The sequence below is a fragment of the Bison bison genome, unplaced genomic scaffold (assembly GCF_000754665.1).
Source record: "Bison bison bison isolate TAMUID 2011002044 unplaced genomic scaffold, Bison_UMD1.0 scf7180017864063, whole genome shotgun sequence".
Taxonomy (NCBI): domain Eukaryota; kingdom Metazoa; phylum Chordata; class Mammalia; order Artiodactyla; family Bovidae; genus Bison; species Bison bison.
In genome coordinates, this window is record NW_011494635.1 from 1,651,193 (window position 1) to 1,665,944 (window position 14,752).

General features: G+C 45.5%; 1 protein-coding gene across 1 annotated transcript in view; it reads right to left on the minus strand.

The window, feature by feature from the left end:
- The window catches only part of RALGAPA2 (Ral GTPase activating protein, alpha subunit 2 (catalytic)), a 283,032-nt gene that overhangs the window by 235,731 nt on the left and 32,549 nt on the right, over positions 1–14,752 (minus strand). The window contains exon 5 of the mRNA XM_010836602.1: positions 112–169. Within this exon, the coding sequence (XP_010834904.1) occupies positions 112–169 (58 nt within the window). The remainder of the gene's footprint in view (positions 1–111; positions 170–14,752) is intronic.

Here is a 14,752-nt window from a genome sequence, read left to right on the forward strand (position 1 = left end):
ATATATATATATATATATATATATATGTAGAATTCCAAATCCACAATCACTTATTGGCGATTTTACTAGAAGAAATATACATTAATTAAAATTTTTTATAATTGTTCTTACCTATACTCTGGTAATGCCATCGAAAGAAAATTCGTTCAGGTAGAAACTGCAATATTTTCTATTAAAAAAAAACAACGAAAATTAATAAGATGCAAAAAGAAAATAAACAACAAATGAATGAAGTTACACATTTTCATGACAGCCCATAGTACATGCTATAGATCTATATATCTCTACATAGAGGGCTTCCCTGATAGCTCAAGTGGTAAAGAATCCATCTGTGATGCAGGAGATGCAAGTGATGTCGGTTGGATCTCTGGGTCGGAAAGATCCCCTGGAGAAGGAAATGGCAGCCTGCTCCAATATTCTTGCCTGGGAAATGCCTTGGACAGAGGAGCCTGGCGGGCTACAGTCCCTGGGGTTGCAAAGAGTCAGACATGACTGAGCAGGCAAGCATGCAGCATCTCTATACAGATGTATTTCAGAAAAGGAAAAAAAAAAAAACACTTTGCAATAGCATAAATTTCACTTTATCTTGGGCCCCTATGAAACAGTCTCTTTCACTTGCCCCAAGCAAGCTTCCTCCCCTGAATGTTTTAAAGAGATTACTAGCCCAACTTTAATTCTCCCTAAAAGAAAGAAAAGGGAAAAAAATAACAGAAGGGATCACTGTAATTATATCACAGCCATTGCTTAAATAGAACAAAAATAACCTGTCAAATGCCAGATTCTCTAGGTTTTCTCTTTTTCCCCTTCTACTTCCCATTTCCATTAAAAGCATCACCTGTCTCCAGACAAGAAACAGAACTGGGAAGAAAGATGAACAAAGAGGGTGAGACCTTACTCCGTGGAATAAGGAAATGAAACTGGCGGCAAGGATTTCTTGAAATTAAGAGCTAAAAATTAGTTTTAGGATAGTAGTTATGACCCTCTCTCCTCCCACCATCCCTGGTAGATATAACAAAGAACCTTTACTTCTTCTGATTCTGATTTAATTAAATTCTATAGTACCCCACAATTTTCAAAAGTTTCACACACAGGATTTCACATAATCCCATAATAACTCTTCCCCCTCACCTCAACTCCCATATTGCAACCTCCCCTCTTCCCTTTCCCCACTGGCAACCACTAATTTGTTCAATGTATCTATGAGTCTGCTTCTTTTTTCATTCACTAGCTTATTATATTTTTTAGACTTCACATATAAGTGATGTCACACAGTATGTGCCTTGTCTGACTTATTTCACTTAGCATAATGTTCCCCAAGTTCATTCTTTTTATGGCTGAGTAGTATTCCACTGTGTTTGATGGGAGGGTGTGTGTGTGTGTGTGTGTGTGTGTGTGTGTATATATACACCTTCTTTACCCACCATCTGTCAGTGGACATTTAGGTTGCTTCCATACATTGGGAATTATAAATAGTGCTGTTGCCTTTTGTGATTCTTTAACTCATACTTTCTCTTTTACTGAAAAATTTACTACAGTACGTGTGCTCAGTCATGTCTGACTTTTTGCGACCCCAAGGACCACAGCCTGCCAGGTCCCTCTGTCCATGGAATTCTGCAGGCAAGAACACTGGAGTGGGCTGCCACTTCCTATTCCATCTACAGAGGCGAGGTTCAATGTGTTTGATAACAAATGAATAATGATCCTTGTAGGCTGAGTTCTCTGGGGAACAGACCCTGCATGCAGTTAGGAGTGCCAGTGGTTTACTGGGGAGCAGCCTCTGTGAAAGAGAAATGAGGAAACAGAGGAGCCCCAGACCCCTACTCGGAGTGTATGGCCCCACAGGAGTCCGGGAGCAGATGGCCTGTTGGAGGAGCCCGGGTGCCTGAGGACGGCCAGGCCCCCTCACTGCAACCTCAGTGGGTCACTGGCTGGGGACATGATGGGAAGAGCGTGGTGGTGGCTGGAAGCTGAGGATGGCAGCCTTGCAGCCAGGCTGGAGGGGACATGAGCTGTGCATCTGTCTGTCTGCTACAGCCATCTTCCAGTGACTACTTGGAATATTCTCATCGTATCGAGAGGCTGAAGGCCTAACAGAAATGACCCTACTACTTCTGCTGGCTTTGTTTCTCATCAGCTGGCTGAGGCTTCACAGGCAGTGGAGCCCAGCATTGTCTCCTCCTCCCATCTAGTCCTCTCTCCCCAGCTGAGGGAACAGCAGCAACTGGGTGTCCTCTTGGGTCAGGCTTTCTCCTCCAAGGGCATTTGGCATCCCACCTACATTCCTGACCAGGGATCAAACCCGTGCTCCTTTCACCGGAAGTGCAGAGTCTTAGCCACTAGACCACCAGGGAAGTCCCTCCAGGATTCTCTTCTGGTCCCATCTTGCCACTTAATCTAAAAATTTCATACAGCAGATGCTGAGAAAATTAGTCTCAAGAGTCAGGGTAGAGCTTATCTCAGACAAGACGAATGCGTGACATGCCCACGGGCTCCTCAGATCTCTCTGTTGTCGGGAAACCATCTGGCACTGAATTGTGCTTTTCAACCTTTCAAAATACAGATAGATCGCTCTTCTTGATTTAGATTTCCTTTCTTAGTAGGCAACAAAGAAAAAAAATGTCTTTATTTTTGCTGCTGCTGTTAACTTTATTTTTTCCCCTTTATGTTTTTAAATTTTAATTGGAGGATAATTGCTTTCAATATTGTGTTGGCTTCTGCCATACATCAAAATATAAAGAAAGACAGCGACTACAGCAAAACGGTGGGCGAGGACTGCTAGGATGCTGCTGGTGGGCCACAAGTAGCCTCCAACTTGTTCCGAGGTCAGGCCTGACATCGTCACCACTTCCAGACAAAAGTTTTCAGATTTCCAAAATGGATGGACTTTAAAGATACTCAAAAATCAACTCAGTAAGGTTTGGATAAGAAATACCATGCCAAATATCTGAGCTACTAAGAATATTCCCAAACAGACATAATATTACACAACTCAAAGCTGAACTCACCCACAGAGATGCTTTTTGCACTCAAATATAGCAAGAGTCATTTTTTATACATTGAAGTCTACGAGGTCAATAAAAACAAAGCCCCACACAACTATCTGTGCCTAAAGGCTAAGCCTGTCCCTCTGAAAGCCCCAGATGAAGCCTACCTCTGTGGAGGCCAATACAACATGGCATTGCTGCTGCAGCCAATATTCTAAGCTCCACGACTGTGGATGCCACAGAAGCTATTGACATCTTGTTTGCAGTTTCACTGGAGAGTAAAATTTTAAAAAATGCAGGAAAGCCACACAGCGTGAATAAATATTACTTTTCTGAAAGGCACATGGCTGTAGTTAATGCTTGGTGCTCAGCTGCATCTGTATGGTAATCCAACACAGCACACTCGAAATAGAAATTAGGTCTTACTACTGATCGGCACCTCGGGGAATCTGTCATTCTTTTAAGTGATTATCCACAGTCCCTTTTTTCTTCAGAACCTACTGCATGACCAGGAATAATGTGAAATAGAAGCTGCAGTTTATACAAGATGCTATCGTGTACTTTAAAACTGCTGATCTTCGTTTAATTTGTATGGGAAACTCCTTTTTTTCTTTCAAATCATTCCTAGATGATTGCAATGTATCCCAGTAGATTCACACCCAATTTTGATTCCACTTAGAAAAGGAGGTCAGTGAAGAAGGAGGAAATGTCACATAATCACCGATGCAATAACGTGACCAGTTAACCGGTCAACAATGACCAGTGAAACCTGCTCTGTGCACACAAACAGAACATGGGAACCACTCTCCCTGAAACCAGCCACGAGGCCCAGGGTGCAAGGTGAAGAAAACACTGACCAGAAAACACAAAGTTCAGTGTGGAGGAACAGAAGTCTTATTTAGTCACGTGGCCTTTTGAGTTCAGAAAACTTAGGAAGAGACAGAGCAGGTGGCTTTATAGGACATATCCTGTGAACGCCACACGTGCTTTGGTCTCAACAGGACCCCATGGGCAGGACCCAGATGGCCTGGAGAGTCCCAGGGTGATCTACGGAGACAGTGCCGTGTTCAACCACTCAGGGCCTGGTCACCGCTCATCTCTCACTAAAAATGACTATCCAGTGCAGACAAAATAGTCTCATCGAATTTTGGGTGTCAACATTTGGGACTTTGAAATTTAAGAGAAATGGAGCTAAAATTAGGAACAACAGAATCTTAAAAATAAGGTACCTATATTTTGAGTTTAAAAAGTCATGCTTTTCTTCTTATCCATGTACCCTTCTAGCTAGTCACTCACCCTGCTGTTAACTGAGCCAGGAAAGCACAGCTCTGTCTTCTTACAGCCTTTTCCGTCTTTAAGACCCAACTCAAACATCACCTCTTGAGAAGGGCTCACCTCAACCACCTCTCCACCACATCCCTCCCCAACACTACAGGCACCAGCCACTCCTCCAGCAGCTGCTGCATTCCTAGAGAGAAGACCTCCTATGAGCCATCTTAGGGACCCCTATGAGTGACTTAGCACGCACGCAGGCACATACAACAGATACAAAGAAATGCCCAAGTTTAAGGTAGGTGCTGATACGCAGACATCGCAGAAACTCAGAACCCTGACAGCAGGCGTTTGACAAAGAGAATAGAACTGGCTTTCCCAACTTTATGTGTGTACATGCATGCTAAGTTACTTCAGTCGTGTCCCACTCTGTGCGACCCCATGGACTGTAGCCTGCCGGGTTCCTCTGTCCATGGGATTCTCCAGGCAAGAATACTGGAGTGGGTTGCTATGCCCTCCTCCAGGGGATCTTCCTGACCCAGGAATAGAACCCGCTTCTCTTACATCTCCTGCATTGGCAGTCGGGTTCTTTACCACTAGGGCTGCCTGGGAAGCCCCTGCCCAGTGTTATAGTAAATCTTAATACTTGATTAGATTATCACTCAAAAGGCAATACTTTTCTTGGCTAATGAGAAAAAGAAAAAAATATTGCCAAACACTTAAAACACAAGGCAAAAACATCTAAAGGAAATAGGGAATGCATTAAAAAAAGAGGATGGAATCTGATTTCTCCCTCCTGTATTTTAGAAATTGATCAATATAAAAATGTGGGAAAATCTCTTTAAGCAATGAAAACTCAGAAAGGGTAAAGGATCCCATCTACGAGCAAAACACTCAGAGGAATCACTGCTTAAAGCACAGACGAACCTGTGAAGAGGAGTAGGGGTTGTGGCCCCCTCCTGAGAAAGCAGGATATCCATAGAATATGCAGCAAAGGAGGGACCATCCTCAAAAGAAATGGATTCTTCCTTCTGAAATAGATTTGCTGAAAGAATAGGGTACTTTTTAAAGCAATTTTCACTCACAGTCTTAAGAGACCCACGAGGACACTGAGTCTTTTTTAAGATCTGCATAAATAAAAACAGTAGATGCACAGGTAATGTTTGAAATCAGAAAATACTGCATGGAGATGAAAACCCAGAAAGCATGAATCTAGAGTCACCACAGAGCTTCCCACATAACCTCATGCATCCCGAGACCTCCCTAGCACTAATCAAGCTGAACAGAGAGATAAGGGTCCAGACGTAGCACATTCAAAGCTGCAAATTCAACATACAGTTAAAAGTCCTACAGAAAATCTGAGAAGAACAAATGGATTATCCACAAAGGAACAAAACTCAGGTTGACCTCGGTCTTTCTGCAATATTAAGCTCCAGAAGGCAGCATGGTCAGCTGCTCACAGCAGGCCACTCTGAGAAGGGGCAGCAGAACAGAGACATACAGAAGAACAGATGTCCCACAGCAAGCCAGGTCTTGCATGTGAATCTGGCGTGTAACACAGATGGCTAGAGAAGGTGGCACTAGTGGTAAAGAACCTGCCACCAATGCAGAAGACATAAGAGATGCAGGTTTGATCCCTGGATCAGGAAGAACCCCTAGGAGAGAGCTTGGCAACCCACTCCAGTATTCTGGCCTGGAGAATCCCATGGACAGAGGAGCTTGGCAGGCTACAGTCCATGGGGTTACAAAGAGTCAAACATGACTGAATTGACTTAGCACTCCTACACACACACACGCACACACACACACACACACACACACACACACACAGTACAATATAGCTCTTTTGCAAAGCAAACAAAATTCAGAGTATTGAGAAAAAGAGATTATTTGAAAAGCATAGAGCCAGCTATATTTGTCTGAAGTTTTTGTTTTTTTTCTAAAAAAAGGTATTCTAGAGCTGGGAATTTTTCAGCCCCATACCTCACCCTCCTCAACATACTAAATGATTCATATTCCAGCAAATACGGAGATTAGTTTTAAATAATCCAAAAACAAGGGTGCAGATGCATAAACAGCATGAACAACAATCTGTATTTATATAACTGGAATTAATACGGGCATAAAAATAGAGCAAATCCTCAAAACCATTAACATAAGAGAAATAAATGTTAAAAATATTACAATAAAATAATCTGGATAAAAAGTGCTTAAAATAGCTAAAAAGTAAGATGGACAAAAGATATATGGGGGTAAAGTAAAAGTAACGCCAAACACTGCTTTAGTCTTGATCAGTTGTCAGTTATCTCAGTCGCCCAATTGTGTCCGACTCTTTGCGACCCCATGGACTGCAATCCACCAGGCTCCTCTCCATGGGATTCTCCTGGTAAGAATACTGGAGTGGGTTGCCAGGCCCTCCTCCAGGGGACCTTCCTGATCCAGGGATCAAACCTGGGCCTCCTGAACCTCAGACAGATTCCTTACCGTCTGAGCCACCAGGGATAATAAAAAGAAATTTTTAATAGCAATTTTTAAATTTAAACAATGATAGAAATTATAGAAAATTGAAAGTATATCTCCCAAATCCCAAAGCATAAAGAGTCAGTAACCTCTACCCAAAAAAACAAGAGTAGAAGAAAAAAAGTTAATGCTAATTATTACACACAAAAATAATAAATATAAATAAGTTAAATTCCTCTACCAAAGACCAAGTCACTCAGAACTGGTTTCCAAACACACAAAGACAAACAACAAGAAATACAGAAAGTGACATAGTAGCACATAATTCGACCCACAAGATGTGGTTTTGCTCTGAGTAACCCACTGGCTGGAACACCGCCAAGAGGAGTCTTCTTTACACCCGAGGTTCTGACGCAGGAAACCTCAGTCACAACCAAACTTGCCACCTCTTCTTCAATTTAAGCTTCTATTTCCTGGCTAGAAACTGCATTTTTCAGATCTCTTCAAGTTTGATACCAACACAACCAGCTGTTTGTTTTTTCTGTGCCATTTTTCACAGAACAAGAAGAAAAAAAAATTTTTACATCCAGAGAGTTTCCAGGCAGAGAAATAACCACTCCCCCAGGAGATGCTAGCACCTGGTTCCTGTACCCCTAGAACCTACAAGGATTTAAACGCATTTAAACACCCGCTTCCACACAGTTAGAACGTGTCACAGAACCGCAGTCAGCTCACGGCGAGCTCCTCTGCCAAGTTCACCCAGGGAACACCAGGTCTGCAGGAGCAGCTGATGCCAGCAGGCTTTTCAGCCTGTCCTGCATGGTGAGCATCTCACACACTGGGTGTCAGTGTAGCAGCCACCACACTGCATCCAAGCAAAACACGCCACAGAAAAATGACCATCGGATGACAGCAAACGCACGTACAACTGTCTCCTAAACTGATACATGAAGAAACCAACTCGTCCAAACTGTGGTCACCTATGCATTCCAATCAGTTTAAAGGGAGAGAAAAGGGTCTTTGTGTATCTCCTGCTGTTCTAACAGTGACTACAACGTGCTCGAGTTTTAGTGTGACGTTTCCTTATATGTGGTCCTGACGCAGACTCTACCCTCTGCCCTTGCGGGGTTCCTGGGAGCATCTGTGGGTGCTACCTCTGGTGGACCCACTCCTGGAGGTGTCAGCCACCCAGGGCCATGGTGCACACCACGGGAGAAGGCCGCGGCACCCCAGCTGTGGCAGAGGGCCACTGGAGTGTAATTTCACACGGCCGCAGGCTTCTCTAACAGCTTCAGTATCCCCTTCCTCCCAGGTAAACTGAGTAATTTAGTATATTCTGTTGGGTCAGTCCCAAGTTTCTCACCTAGAAGTCACAAGGCATAAGGAAAACTGTAGTTTTGGTATTAAATTTAGAAGTTAAAATGTCCAGTGAAAATGGCTCCTTTCAACTCAGACACTGTCATCTAAGTCAAATTGTTATTAGTAATATGTAAAAAGATTGCTGAATTATAACCACAATTAGAATTCTAGAAGCGATTAGATGTTTACCCTGCTTCCATCTTCCCGTCTGCAGAGATCATAAAGATTTCATGATCAGAAGCAGATACGTGCTCCAGAAACAGAAGACCCGGCCCCGGGTTGCGTTATCTCCCCAACATCTTGTGCAGGGCCCGGTGCTAGGGAGCGATCACTGAGCTGACTTACGACCCCTGCCGACACTTGAGACCACGGAGAAAGGGCACAGCTGGACCCCAGCCTCCCCTGTAACCCCGCTTGAGGAAGTCTCAGTGGTGCTGGGGAGCAGATCACACATGGTTGTGACACGCATGTGCCCACCTGCAGTTGCCCCCAAACAAGGGCCCAACATTAATAAAAACAGCAAGCATGACTAACGTTATGAAGAAAACCAGGTCAATTCTACATCTCTATGATTACAGAGGATGAGATGGCTGGGTGGCATCACTGACTCGATGGACGTGAGTCTGAGTTAACTCTGGGAGTTGGTGATGGACAGGGAGGCCTGGCGTGTTGCGATTCATGGGGTCGCAAAGAGTCGGACACGACTGAGCGACTGAACTGAACTGATGATTACTTTAAACATACATAATACCCTTATGGTTGCTGAGGGGAAGGGATGGTTGGAGAGTTTGGGAAGGTCATGCACACACTGCTATAATCAGGATGGATGACCACCAAGGACCTATTGTATAGCACATAGAACTCAACTCAATGTTATATGCCAGCCTGGCTGGGAGTGGGTTTAGAGGAGAGTGGACATGCATACGTATGGCTGAGTACCTTCGCTATTCACCTGAAACTACCACAACATTGTCAATCAGCTATACCCCGATACAAAATAAAAAGTTTAAAGTCTGAAATAAATAAATAAGTGAATATACATACCATTGTAACTGGTGTTACAATAAACACCAGTGTCATAACAATGACCCAGTACCCTGGTCATGATAATCCGGGGCATTGACTCTGCTGGCCGACTAGAACTCAGGATGGGTTGCAGGGTGGAGAGGAATTTCTGCTGGCTCTGTTCTCTGGGGACCCTGACTTTTCTCAACTGCAATCAGTCATTTAGAATTATGGCAGTGACCAAGGAGCTGCACTCAAAGTTGGAACCAGTCTTTTAAGAGAAAAAAAAAACAAAAAAAAATCCATAGAAGCATCCAAATATTTGAAATCCTCAACAAGAACTTAGATTTCAAGGAATTAAGAAGAATCTGCTTTTCGTGTTCATTTTATTTCTTCTTGTCTGTTCTCCACTCAATAGCAGGAAACTGGTCCTTACAGGAAAAAGAAATAAAAAGCACTAACAGTGTGAGATACCCTCGGTGTGGAGTGGGGAGCCGCCCAGGAGGGCTGCTGTATGGTGGACAGTCTGGAATAAATAATGACAAATAAAGCGGAGGAGACCAGGGGCTGTGGAAATTCGTTAACTGTGAAAATACAATTCTGTGGCCTTGCTCTGTGTTTTCTGTTCAGAAGAGACAAAGGCCTGTGACTTAATCCTACCAATCACCTGCCCTGAATGCACAGACCTGGTCGTGATTCAGCCCAAGCACTTCCCCTGAACCTCTGCAGGAGCTTCAAACTGGTCTTCATTTTCAAAGAGTTATAAAGGATACACAGATCCACCAAAAGAAGAATGGTGGGGGTGAGGGAGAGAGGTGGAGAGGGGGCAAACGTGTCAGAATGGCTTATAATCCTATTATAGCCATGATTCTAGTTTCACTTCAGGCAAGTCTTCATTATTAATATCTGAGGTAGAACGGGACTATTAAGTGTGAAAATATATAAATAAATGCATGTATGGTAAATACAGTCAATACTGAACCGGCACAGGGAAAGCAACTGGACAGAGCGAAAACCAGCCCGTCGTCTCCTCTTCTCCCGCACAGCCTGGGGCTCTGCATTGGTCCAGCTGACTTATTATCATCTGCAAGCCTACTGAAAGTCCTTTCCCCCTATTTTGAGGAAAAGAATTTGAGGCTAAACCCACTATCGATATAAGCTCCCATGGAACACTGAAAAACAAGAGAGCCCAGACTGAATTCCATTAGAGTAAAGAGAGAAAGCCCACTAGGGTCCTGGACTCCCAGCTGGTCATTATGACTCCCAGACACCAGTGTGCCCAGCAAGGCTGCCCAGGAAGGGCCCCTTCGAGCCAGCATCACCCCCACAGATGCCAAGGAGGAGGCTGATGTCCACATCAAAGTCATCCTCGTTAGCAAAGGAAAAACAAAACCTACGGGCCCCAGTAACACCCTGCTCTTCTGTCAGCCTCTGAAGAAGCCTCTGGTCATCCATGCTCTCCAGGCGACTCACCACTGGCTCTGAGGTCCAGGCTTCTCCCACCAGAACCCCCCACCAACATAGGGGTGGGGAGGACACCAGGCAGCACCCTGGGAGGAAGGACACTGACGCTGCTTTCTTTATCAGGGGGATGGACAGAAGGGGGCAGATGAAATCTGACCTCGTTTGACAGCCCCTGATTTAGAATGTTCATTTCATCTTAACATAAGCACGAAAAGAGAAGAATGAAATTGTTTTCTGACTTTTCAACTCTGCATCTGCAGAAGGCCACTTCCCCAACCAAGAGGCAGGGGCATGTTCCCTTCAGCCAAAGCCTCCTTCCAGCAAAACCCTAAACCTGTGGTGAAGTCTGCTTCCCACGAGGACAGGGAAGGGTCACAGGCTGAGGACTTGACCAGGTACCTGAGGAAGAAGAAACGAGTCTGCCAGACGAGGCGGCCAGGCTGTACGGGAACACGTCATAGCCTCACGGTCCAACTGGCAGCCACTAACACCCGTGTGGCCACCTAAGTTTAAAACTTACATCAAATAAAACGACGTACAATTAAAATTTACGTTGCTCAGTCATGCTAGCCACGTTCCAAGCACAAAGTGGCCCAGCGGTGGCCTAACTGCATACGGAACAGTCCCATCATCCCAGAAAGTTCTGGTGAACAGGGCTGCTCCAGAGAAGAAAGCAACAGGGATGTTTAGAGACTCAAAGGCTAACCAGAGGTAAACGGATTAAATATTAAAACTAAATAGAAGCATGAAGCTAAATTTCAGGCTAAAAAAAGACTTCTCTGCAAACTTCTTATTTTGAAGATGTCTCGTTTGGAGACTTCGGTCAGAACTACTTTGTGCGACCCTTGGCTGGTAGAACTGAGGTGCCCCCAGAACTCAGCTGGTCCCACCCCTGCCGCAGAGGCATAGGCTCTAAGACAAAAAGGCTCAGGGCCTTGGTCAAGGCCACGCGGCTCGCTGTACCAAAGCCGGATCCAAACCTCGCCGGCCCTTCTGCTACCTTTCTCCTATCTCTTTTGTCCAGGGAGTTTCAAGTGAGGAAAGAAAATACTTTTTTAGCATAAAAATACCACATGATCCCATGGGAGATAAATGGAGAATTTAAGAGGCTTTAATCCAACAACAAATATTATCAAGTGCGAGGCGCTGTGGGGGCCCAAAGGATGCTCTCTCACGGCAGCAGGGCCAGCCCAGGAGCTTCCTGTCTGGTTAGGAAGCTAAGAGAGGGCCACCTTCAGGGAAAACTAGGAACAACCAGCTGGGACAAGCCGGAGTGCATTCTAGGAGCTCACAGAGGACAGTGGGCACCTTCAGCTGCAGATGCCAGGAGAAACGGGTGGGTCTGAACAGAGCCTGAAAAATGGGCCAGATGAAGAGACGCATAATGGACAGGCCCTGAAAAGAGAACTCTGTAAACCAAGAGGCAGGAGGGAAGCTGTGCAGAAAGAGGCCTGGGTGGGGAGGCGCGGCGGGGGGAGGGGGCAGGTGGTGGGAAGCAGGGTGGCAGGTGACAAGCCCAGGGGGGTGACAGCACTTTCACAGAGTGGCCCCGACAGCCAAGCCAGACGGGAGCCTGCACAGGAGACCCAGGGATCCCAAGTGTGAGACCAGCTCTGACAACACTTCACAGGAGGTAAAGACCCCATTCAGTCTCTGGGGAGGACAAACACAGGGTTTATTTAGTCTCCTGGGGTAAGCTGGATAAATTCAAAACTAACAGATCCAGGAATCAAATGTCCTGTAGATCTGTGATTGCTAACTGTGTGATATTGGAAAAACAGATGAATAAGTAGCATCTGAGGCCAAAATACAGGTAAGTTTGATATGAAACCTCTTCTGCAGATGTGCATTTTAATTGGGGAGTGGGAGGCTGGGGAAACACCTTGCTGTCAAACAATCCAGACACCCTGTCTCTCTGCTAAAGGAAGGATAATGTATAGCGTGGCAGATAGCTAGAAACGCATCTCTTTAACAACCGTGGCTTCTCGTTTTCTCGATTCCTGGTGCTCTGACGCCTGGAGCCCTGCTGGGCTGGCAGAGACTACCCTCCCCAGGGTTAGCGGATTCCTGGATAGTACCTGCCAGCGCACCTTCGATATGCAAACCAGTCAAGCCCAAATCCGCACACGGCCACCTCCGTTACTGGGTTCTCACTGCCTGGGACACAATCTCCTGCCCAGATCACCTGGGGACCAGGTCCTGGACAGCCAGGGACCACCCCCATGGCCCACAGCCCACTGACAGGATTCAAATTATCTGACCCTAAATCTGCTCTGCCTGCTCATGACCTTGCCTGGCCCTTTCCTTCCCACAGAAGCCACCTCCATTCCTCTCTCTCCTGCTCTCGTCACCTTGGAGCTTCTCTTCAGGGCCCACCTGACGTCCCACACCTCCTGCTTCTGGCACTGTACGTACTGTAACAACCTCTGCCTTCATGCCAATCATCTTCAGGTCTGTGAGTCTTCCCACACCTGATTAAAACAAATTCCAGGAAGGGTTAAAAACCTCTCAACTGCTGAATCCAGAAGGATCTCAAAGTCAAGTCAGTTATTTGACCTTGAAAGCCATTCACCAGGTGCCTGACATTCCCACATCAACCCTCCTTTGACCTATGTAGGTAGCCACCTCAAGGGCCACCATCACTTCTGAGAAGGGCCGTTCAGAATTTCCTGACTCAGAAGGTGGTTACTGGCGCTCTGACGTACCCGTTCTCACCAGGGACTCTTCAGTTTACCACGAAATGTAACACATGCTCCATAAGGGCAGGGGATTCTGTCCATCTCACTGCTGTACCTCCAGCATCTAGAAGGGCGCCTGACACGTAGTAGATATGAGATAAACACATCTAATGAATGAATGGCCTGCACAAGAATAGGCGTATGCTGGTATCACAGCCCTTGGAGCACAGCTTGATCATTGAGACTCCTAAGTGGTGCACAGCCCGGTGCTGAGTTCAGGAATGGGTTCCAGAGTGAGACCAGAGGTTCAGCCTCTATCTACCACTGGACAGATATGCAACCTTGGGCAAGTCACCTGACACAATGAAGCCCTCATCCTTCCATCCATAAAAAACTGAAAAGACTGTATCTACCTCCAATTTCCTGAAAGGATTAAACAGGATGGCACAATGGAGACTCATGGCATGGGGCCCCACACCATCAACTCCACACGCCCGTTTGAAACACACAGCAATGATAGATGATTTTTTTTTTTTTTTGGCTGCACTGGGTCTGTGTTGCTGCACGTGGGCTACTCTGGTTGCAGTGCTTGGGCTTTGCATTGCTGTGACCTCTGTTGTTGCAGAGCACTGGCTCTAGGCATTCAGGCTTCAATATTCATGGCCATGGGCTTAGTTACTCCACCACATGTGAGACCCTCTCAGACCAGGAATTGAACCTGTGTCCCCTGCCTTGGCAGGCAGATTCCTAAACACTGGACTACCAGGGAAGTGCCATGAAATATGTTTTTAGAAGAAGAGTAAAACTAAGGAGTCATAACCTCAATTAGTTGTGAAAAACGTCCCTGTGAACCAGCAACAAGAGAAAATCCAAGTGGTACAGAAGTTTGAAACTAAGGGCAAGGGTGGCTGAGGTCAGCTTCTGAGGGGTACCGTCCTCCACTGAACATAAAGGCAGATGTAACAGTCTGCCGGCTGCCTAAAGGAGACTCAGCCTGGACTGACACCATTGCTTCATCAAGCAGGGTGATGTGGTTGGTGGTTCACTACATTGAAAAAAATGACTGCTTCCTTCCTCAAAGGTTTCCGTCTAGACAGCCCTGACTTACAGAGCAAGCAGTAGCTCCCCTAACAGGCTCCTCTTTCTTGCCTTCTTAACTCCCTTACCTCCGTGCTTTTTTCCAATCTATTTCTTATTTATTGACAATCTTTACACAGTAGCCCTTCTGCAATTTAACACGTCTTAATAATTCCACTTCTTCTGAAGGAAGCCTTTCCCAATTATTTACACCTTGATAAGTATTTACCTTCAAATCCTCATAAACCACCTCTTTTTAAGTGGCACTAACTTGTAGACGGTGGCGACAAAGTGACACAACCCTCAGAACAAACCATGCAAATTATAACCCACCTTCTGAGGATGGAGACAGAGACAACATAAACAAAAACAGAAGTGGTGCAGGTTCATTTTTCACTCATGTTTATGGCACCAGATGAAGGTTTTATGAAGCTGTGAATAAGATATATTTGT